The following is a 10000-nucleotide window of genomic DNA, read 5'->3' as shown; positions in this document are numbered from 1 at the left end:
GAAAGCGCCACTAAAGCTGCCACCATCCAGCGCCTAGACAAAAGCCTCCTGATGCCCCCGCAATTAAGGCGGGGAAGGACAGGGCTTAGGCCAGGGAAGTCACTGCTGTTGCTACAGGACCACTGGGAAAGCGTTCCCATACATTGGAAGGAAGGGACGCTGCGGAAGCACATCCTACCCGAAGGGAGGTAAATGTGGAACATACACATATGAACTGGGCAGATGACCGGGCAGTATAACATATGGAATAACACTGGGGTGGCTCAGACGGGGGGAGACTCAACGGACAGTGACGGCAGAGAGACTCTGCCAAGGGAAGACACGGGCTCGCCGCAGGGAGCCGTATCGTGGAAGAATACACATATGGGGTAGCCGTAGGGACCGCAACATATGGATCCCAGCCTAACACAGGTTCCACACTGCTTACAAGTGGTAGGCCTAACACCAGACGTTCCGCACGTCTGACGTCGGAGGGGTGTGGAGGAACTAACAGGGTTCAATTTTAAGGGAACTCAACTGGAGTAGAAAGGCGCACATATCCAGTCCATAGGAAGGGAATGGCGCAGGAAGCCGACACTTGAACCGGGCTCACGGTGAAACTGGCTTCATTAGAAGGGAGCCCACGGGAAGCAGCGGTTCAACTAGGTGTCGTCCACATTTACATTTACATTTATTCATTTAGCTGACGCTTTTATCCAAAGCGACTTACAATTGCTATATGTCAGAGGTCGCACGCCTCTGGAGCAACTAGGGGTTCAGTGTCTTGCTCAGGGACACATTGGTGTCTCGCAGTGGATTCGAACCCGGGTCTCTCACACCAGAGGCATGTGTCTTATCCACTGCGTCATCACCAACCCAGAATCTGTTTAGCAAAGCATATCGTCAACGCCCAGACGGAGCACTTTACACTCATCATAGAAGAGCTCAACACCTAAGTGGACATGTTGCATCTCGGAATTTTTACCGAAATGAAAGCAATCACTAAGTGGCCAACTTTGCTTGGAAACAGCCTTCCCTTTCTGCTGAATTCCTAACAGATATTTGTAGAGCTGGTCTGAAGTCTATGGCTTGCGTTCTGTACACGTCTAACCGCTATAAGCGAACGGACAGAGAAAGCCAGGGCTGGATCTGCCTCCTCCAGGGCAGCGCTTGCAGGCTCACCACCTGGTCCTATTACGAGAGAGGTAGGAACCTTGGGCACAATCCGAGCCGGGGTCTCAGCTTGTGAGAGTTAGCCGGCCCAAACTCCAGGCACAATACGTTGACCGAAAGGGAGCAAGACCCTACCCTCTAGTAGAGACCACGCGAGCAGGAGAACTGATATAACAGAATTTTTAACTCACTGCCTGCAGTGGCTCAGGGGCAGTCTCTGCAGTGCAGTTGCACCAGAGATAAGGCCCAAGAGGATAAAGAGGGAGGCAAGGATTTACATTACCTTGCTCCTCAGGAACCTGACGATCAGGACGTGCTTCTCCCTACTTCTGCATCATGATGAGTGTCGTTTAAACACCGAGGCAACATCATTTTGAGGGTGAAGGAAAACAGCCTACTCCAACCATCTTGCAGGAAAGAGAGCACTGAAGTGATCGAAAGCTTTCAGTATCTCCTCTGGAGAGAAGACGCACTCAGCGACTAGGTTACACTTCTGAAGGCGTTAGCATGCTACCCATTTCTAGGGGGTGCTCGCAGAAGTGATGGTAACAATCACATGTCCCTGTGATAGCCACCTGAACCTCTGCGCTCAGATGTAAGACCGCCCGGAATCTCCAGGGGTAGAACGCGGGTGCCATCGTGCCCTGTCCCTGAAAAAGTGTTCAGGGGAAGTCAGGAAGGCTGTCGATGGTAACCAGGTCTAGTTGGACCAATAAGGGGCAACTATGAAGACCTGCTCCCTCCTGACTTGGCACCGTAGGTGCAAGCGACGGGCGCAAAAAGACAGGAGCATTGCTCAACACAACATGTGAAGATCACTGAGCTTCAGGAGCATTTTCTGCTCAGCACTTGAGTGTGATAAGTTCACTGAGCTTCAGGAGCATTTCTGCTCAACACCGGAGTGTGATAAACTCACTGAGCTACAGGAGCATTTCTGCTCAACACTTGAGTGCGAAGAACTTCACTGAGTAACAGGAGCATTTCTGCTCAACACTGATTGTGAAAGGATTCACTGAGCTTCAGGAGCATTTCTGCTCAACACCTGAGTGTGATGAATTCACTGAGCTACAGGAGCATTGCTGCACAACACCTGAGTGCGATGAACTTCACTGAGTTTCAGGAGCATTTCTGCTCAACATGACGTGTGAATAATTCACTGACTTGAGCAGGCGCCAGACGACCCTGAGTCGCAGTCGCTTTTAGGAGGCTCACTGGGGAAACGCATTTCTGCAGGCCCCTGGGGCTGCTGAGAGCTAGTGTCTGTCCAAGGGTAGACGGCTCGGACAACACTGGCTAGGAGACGAAACAGGAGGGGCCACTTGGCGGCTACGGAGTGGTCATGACCCAGCTGGACCCCAGGGGATGGAGTCTCCACTCACCCTGGCTCTAACTGTCATGATGCTCATCGGCGGCACGACTGAGTAGAGCGGAAATAGTGGAACAAAGCGTCCTCAGAAGCTTCAGACTCCAAGGAGGAGGTGACGGGTGAGTCGTGACATGCGAGGGAAGCTTAAACAGCAGTCGCAATGTCCAACAACTCAAGGCACATATGCCCGTGTAGTCGAGGGTCGCCCAGTCCCCTGTTAAAACACGCCCTTTGTACATGACCCCTCAGTTGAAGAGGGTCTGGCAGCAGACCGGGATAACTATAGTCACACAGGGTGAGCTGCTCTGCCACGGTCACCTCGGGACTCGATCATGAAGCTAGCGCTGAAGCGGTCATATATGGAGGGAGCCAATGGCTGCATCTACCATATACCTCAGGAGCCTCTGAAACTTCTTTCAGTGGGACTCTTTCTCACTTCAAACACCAGCTGAACACATTCTCATTGGAGAGACGTGTTAGACTGAGTCCATCTCCAAAACTGAAAAAGAGATACTCACCCGTGGCCGAGATAACTCTCTCCCAGTTGACCTGAAGACCCAACGGGCTCTGGAGCACTCGAAGGGAAGGACTCTGTACTGATACTCCAACCCTCACACGCATGGAGCCAGCGGCGGAACAGACACAAACACACAAACAAAGACTCCACCCGGCCCTCCCCCGAGGGGAGGGAGTGATCGTGCCAGCTCCAAGAGCATCTCATCTATCCCTGTACAACCGGCTCCATACTGAGGCCTGGGTGGAGGCTGCTGCGGAGGCCCAGCAGGAGCGGCGGCCGGAAAACGCCCTCGGCGACGAGCAGGCAGAGGTGCTGCCACCGGCGGCGGGTGGAGGCAGCAGCTGGCCGACGGGGCAGGATGTGCCGGATGACCTCCATCTGCGCTTGAGCGGCAGAGAACTGTTGTCCGCATCCACCATATCAACCAGGCTAAGCCAACGATGGCGCTCCTGGACCACTAAGGTGGACATCGCCAGACCGATCACACACGCTACGACACTCGTGCCCCAGAGGGCGAGGTCGAATGCAGTGTGGTGCTCACCTATGAGCGACCTAACCTAACCCTAACCCTAACTACACACATAAAGAATGAACTTAAAATTGAACTGAAATGAACCAGCTTTCTTCTCTTTCTCTCCTGCTGTTTCGCATGCGGGAGACAGACGTAATGCTGGCGCGAATGTGACGCGAAATGTCACGTGAACAAGCAAATCCACAAAGAACGAATAATAAATAAAGTACGCTAATTAGTTTTAATTTGGAAAACATTTAGATATGTCTAAGTCAAATTGCCATCGAAAATTTAAGACCTTTCATAAGTAAAAATAAGACTTTTTAAGGCCTTAAATTTTTAAAATCTAATTTAAGACTTTTATAAGACTTTTTAAGGACCCTCGGACACCCTGCTATTTACGGCCTTAAAATTATGAAAAGTGAATTTAAGACATTAAGGACAGACGGGAACCCTGCAATTGACGGAAATCTGTCGTAGCGACGGAGAACTTTAATCCCTGTGTAGTGTATATTTTATTTATAAAGTGCAGTTATTTTACATTTGTTCACAGTTTCTGAACCTGAAAATCTTAAAACTGTTTATTTCAATCGGATCTTTGTTCAGTTGTGTCCATTTCTTGCGCTTTCTTCACAGACGTTCCTGCGTCACATGACACAGGTGTGTGTGTGTGTGTGTGAACTTACACTCGTCCACGGCAGCGTCACATGACACAGGTGTGTTTGTGTGTGTGTGAACTTACTGGTCTTGCCGCAGGAACAGGAACGATTCCCAGCTCGAGGACACCCTCCACACACACCGGCGTGACACACACGCTCACAGGTGTGATTCCCACAGGAGAGCAGGCGGCCACACACCTGTACACACGGGACAGCGGTTACACACACACACACACACCTGCACACACGGGACAGCGGTTACACACACACACACACACACCTGTACACACGGGACAGCGGTTACACACACACACACACACCTGCACACACGGGACAGCGGTTACACACACACACCTGTACACACGGGACAGCGGTTACACACACACACACACACCTGCACACACGGGACAGCGGTTACACACACACACACACCTGCGCACACACACACACACACACACACACCTGCACACACGGGACAGCGGTTACACACACACACACACACACACCTGCACACACGGGACAGCGGTTACACACACACACACACACACACACACACCTGCACACACGGGACAGCGGTTACACACACACACACACCTGCACACACACACGGCACACACACGGCACAGCGGTTACACACACACACAAATACCTGCACACACGGGACAGCGGTTACACACACACACACACCTGCACACACAGGACAGCGGTTACACACACACACACACACGGGACAGCGGTTACACACACACACACCTGCACACACACACGGGACAGCGGTTACACACACACACACACCTGCACACACAGGACAGCGGTTACACACACACACACACACGGGACAGCGGTTACACACACACACACCTGCACACACACACGGGACAGCGGTTACACACACACGGGACAGCGGTTACACACACACACGGGACAGCGGTTACACACACACACACCTGCACACACGGGACAGCGGTTACACACACACACACACACACACACCTGCACACACGGGACAGCGGTTACACACACACACACCTGCACACACGGGACAGCGGTTACACACACACACACACCTGTACACACGGGACAGCGGTTACACACACACACTCACACTCCAAAATAGTACAATCGTGTAAAAACGATTATTTTGCCATGTTCTGTTTTGCTATTTTGTCTTGTGTTCTGAATGATTCGCGCACACGCATATCCGCCCCTCCCGAAGCCATAAACTCTCTCAGCCTATACAGTCATAAATTGCAAGCACAATAAACTTCCCAATAATAATTGGCTAATATAATATAGACTGGAGTGAGACCACAGACGTCTCTCGAGCTGTTGTGATCTCTTTCTGCTCGATCACTGTAGCGCCTCAGTTCAAGCGAACGGCAGCAAGCGCGCACATGACCTGATCATGTGTTCCGCTTTACAGCACAAAACAAATCGAGAATGAACACAGGGAGCGATATTAACCCCTGTCTGCTTGTCCGGGAAAAGGGGATTTTTAAGTTTCAAGTGAAAGGGTTTTGCTTGCCCGACCGATCTTATACAGTCAGTGTAAACAGAGATTGGTAATGGATAGTTTCTGGAAGCTGTGCTGCCTAACAGCTCACACAAAAACTCACAGAAGAAACATACTGAGGTAGAAATGTTGAGTTTTTTTTATTAATAATATATGATATAGTTAAATAACATAACACGACTAAGGGCTGTTCTATAATATCACGTTTGCAAATGTTACATTGAATTTAAAGTTTAATAAACAAGTAGCCTAGTTTATATATAGTAACTTACATTTTAGACGCAGTATTGACGGGTTTTGTTCTATTTCACCGACGAAAATAGTTACAAAAGAAAAGCAACACTAAGCGCTGTGTTTTGTTACTGAATGATTCATTATTTTGAATGAATCGTTTTAATGAATGACTCAATGATTCATTTATTAAGACGGTCACTTGACGCCACCTATTGATTTATTGTTTAAAGGTATCATTGATTTTATTTTTTATTTTATTATTTGTTTAGAAATTAATCTCATAATATTTTTACAGTTGTAATTTTGCAGTGTAAATTAATTTGATTGATAAAAGCCCTTTTTATGAAAACTGAATTTGATCAAATGTAAGAATTTGACATAAAACATATATTTAGTTAGGTTTAATAAATAGTCCTTTATAAAGGTAAATAACGCCCTGGTGACCCCCTACAACAAATTACTTTGTAAACATGTCACCTTTTTCACCACTTCTGAGTTTGGAGGTCTGTTTAATAGTTCAAAAAGTACAATAAATGTTAAAATTTCGATTTTTTAAGAATTGTTGAAAGGTGTCTTTTAATAAATGCAACACATTCCCAAAGTCATGTGAAATAATCGTGTTACATAATCGTGATTTCAATACTGACCAAAATAATCGTGATTATGATTTTTTCCATAATCGAGCAGCCCTAACACACACACACACACACACGGGACAGCGGTTACACACACACACACACACACACACACACACACACACACACACCTGCACACACGGGACAGCGGTTACACACACACACACACACAGACGACAGCGTTTACACACACACACCTGCACACATCACACACACACCTGGTCACAGTGCCACTCTGGACTTGCACAGGGCCGCTCCGCCCGCCGCAGGCCACACACACACTCCTGCACACTGACCCTCGGACACGCCTCACACACACCTGCGGAGAGAGAGAGAGAGAGAGACTAATGCTCCTGTGTGTCTGAACACACTCTGCTCAGGGAATAAGTGTGTGTTACCTGCGTGACAGGTGTTTGCACAGGTGTGTGTTCTGCACGGGAGTGTGCGTCTGCAGATCTGAGTGCAGCTCCAGGCTTTAGCACTGCAGCGCCGAGGGACACGAGACGCCTTCCCACACACACACGACACACTCACCATCTGTGGGCAGGGGGGACAGGGGCCTGACACACACACACAGAGAGAGAGACCTCAACACACTACATATAACAATACTTTTAGAACACAATTTTGAGCTAAATGTACAAAACTTCATTTGGTTTACATAAAAATATTCATAAGCAAAAAATAAATCAAGAGAAAGTGTGTGTGTGTGTGTGAGAAAGAGAGAGAGGGAGTGTGTGTGTGTGTGTGAGAGAGAGAGAGAGAGAGAGAGAGAGAGAGAGAGAGAGTGTGTGTGTGTGTGTGTGTGTGTGTGTGTGTGTGTGTGTGTGTGTGTGTGTGTGTGTGTGTGTGTGTGTGTGTGTGTGTGTGTGTGTGTGTGTGAATGTGTGTGTGAGAGTGTGTGTATGTGTGTATGTGTGAGAAAGAGAGAGTGTGTGTGAGAGAGAGAGAGAGAGAGAGAGAGAGAGAGTGTGAGTGAGTGAGTGAGTGAGTGAGTGAGTGAGTGAGTGAGTGAGTGAGTGAGTGAGTGAGTGAGTGAGTGAGTGAGTGAGAGAGAGAGTGTGTGTGTGTGTGTGTGTGTGTGTGTGTGTGTGTGTGTGTGTGTGTGTGTGTGTGTGTGTGTGTGTGTGTGTGTGTGTGTGTGTGTGTGTAATATAGAAAAATAAGTTAAACATTGCTTCATGGAATGTTCGCACACTGCTGGACCTGGCTGAAACTCCTGACAGGCCCCATCGCAGGACAGCACTGGTGGAGCTCGCACCAGAGCTCGCAAAATATAACATCGACATAGCAGCTCTCAGCGAGACCAGACTACATGGGGAGGACTCCCTTGCAGAGGTTGGTGCTGGGTACACCTTCTTCTGGAAGGGGGTCCCTAAAGGCACTCGCCGTAACCATGGAGTTGGCTTTGCTGTAAAGTCTAAACTGCTGCACCGCATTCCGGAATCCCCCATTGGCATCAATGAAAGACTGATGACATGGCGCATTCCCCTGGCAAAGGAACGCTTCGCCACTCTCATCAGTGCATACGCTCCAACTCTTGATGCCGAACACAACATCAAAGAGGATTTCTACAGAGCTCTTGATGCCATCTTACAGAAAACCCCAGCTACGGACAGGCTCATACTCATGGGAGATTTCAATGCTAGAGTGGGCACGGAGCACCTGGTATGGAATAAAGTCATTGGCCAGCATGGTGTGGGGAAAATGAACCACAACGGGCTCAGACTCCTCTCCCTCTGTGCAGAGCACCAGCTAGTCATTACTAACACCGTCTTCCAGATCAAGAACAGGCTTAAGACCACCTGGCAGCACCCCCGCTCAAAACACTGGCATCTTCTTGACTACGTGATTGTCCGTCAAAAGGACAGACAAGAGGTCCTTAGGACCCGTGTTATGCGCGGAACCGAGTGCTGGATTGACCACCTCATGGTCAGATCCAAACTACTCATGAGCATTCAACCCCGTGGCGCGAGGATGGCTCCAAACAAGAAACTCAACTGTACAGCGCTGAATAGCCTTACCACCAAAGATAACCTCCGACGGCTACTTGCTGAAAACCTCAACAAGATCCCAGAGGAATCAACCGACTGGCCAGCACTGCGCCAGGCTATTCATAGCGCAGCCACAGTGGCGCTAGGCCAATCAAGGAAACACCACCAGGACTGGTTTGACTGTAACTCAGCTGAGATACAGTCACTCCTAAAAACCAAACATGAGGCCCACAAAGCTCTCCTGTCCTGCCCTAGATCTCCCACCCTTAAAACCTCCTTCATTGCTGAAAGAATAGCAACCCAGCGGGCCCTCAGGACTATGGAGGACACCTGGTGGGTGCAAAAGGCGCGAGAAATCCAGAACCTGGCAGACTGCAACAACAGTCATGGCTTTTACGATGCCATAAAAGCATTGTACGGCCCCAGGAAGCGGGTGATTGCCCCAGTCCGATCAGCTGATGGCGCCATCCTCTTTAAGGACCGCCACGAGATTCTTGCCCGTTGGGCAAATCATTTTGACAGTCTCCTCAACCACGTCAACCCTGTCGACCCACATATTCTGGATAATCTCCCAGACCTGCAACCTACCATGCACCTGGACACCCCACCACTTTACTCAGAACTCCGGCCAGCTATTGCAGGGCTGAAGAACAACAAAAGCGCTGGACCCGATGGAATCCCTGCAGAGGTTTTTAAATACGGAGGATACCTCCTCACGCGTCGCCTGCACCTCCTGATCCAAAACATCTGGGAACATGGGACCCTCCCACAGAACTGGAAGGATGCTAACATCGTGGTAATTTACAAGCAGAAAGGAGACCGTGCAGTCTGCGGCAACAGCCGTGGGATATCTCTCCTCTCCATCGCAGGGAAAGTCCTGGCCAAGATCATGCTCAGCAGACTGGTTGATCACATCTCGGAAGCTGTGCTTCCGGAAACTCAGTGTGGCTTCCGGAAGACCAGATCCACGACAGACATGGTTTTTGTCTTGAGGCAGCTGTTGGAGAAGAGCCGAGAACATCACAAAGACCTTTACGTTGCCTTCATCGACCTCAGCAAAGCTTTTGACACCATCAACCGTGAACTGCTCTGGAAACACCTCTCCAGACTTGGGGTACCACCCAAGTTTCTCCGCATCCTACAGCAACTGCATGACGGGATGCAAGCCAGAGTGCTCACTGGAGAACTCCAGTCAGAGTCCTTCGAGGTAAATGTTGGGGTGAAGCAAGGCTGTGTGTCTTGGCTCCGGTGCTCTTTAACATCCTCCTCTCTGCCATCACCTGCCTCTTCCACCGTGTCATGGGACATGAAGACGGTGTCCATGTGGAATACCGACTTGACGGAAGCCTCTTCAACATACGTCGGCTCCAGGCCCGCACAAAGACAAAGACCCGCCAAATCTGTGAGCTTCAGTATGCT

General features: G+C 49.5%; 1 protein-coding gene across 1 annotated transcript in view; it reads right to left on the bottom strand.

Annotated features, from left to right (window-relative positions):
- The window catches only part of nfxl1 (nuclear transcription factor, X-box binding-like 1), a 44402-nt gene that overhangs the window by 26200 nt on the left and 8202 nt on the right, over positions 1 to 10000 (bottom strand). The window contains exons 6-8 of the mRNA XM_077241858.1: positions 6986 to 7147; positions 6806 to 6906; positions 4289 to 4403 (exon numbers count right to left, since the gene is read on the bottom strand). Of these exons, the coding sequence (XP_077097973.1) occupies positions 4289 to 4403; positions 6806 to 6906; positions 6986 to 7147 (378 nt within the window). The remainder of the gene's footprint in view (positions 1 to 4288; positions 4404 to 6805; positions 6907 to 6985; positions 7148 to 10000) is intronic.

The sequence above is a fragment of the Siphateles boraxobius genome, unplaced genomic scaffold (genome assembly GCF_051911475.1).
Source record: "Siphateles boraxobius isolate OS27281-9 unplaced genomic scaffold, OSU_SipBor_1 240, whole genome shotgun sequence".
Classification (NCBI taxonomy): domain Eukaryota; kingdom Metazoa; phylum Chordata; class Actinopteri; order Cypriniformes; family Leuciscidae; genus Siphateles; species Siphateles boraxobius.
This window is presented reverse-complemented; position numbering and strand designations above follow the sequence as displayed.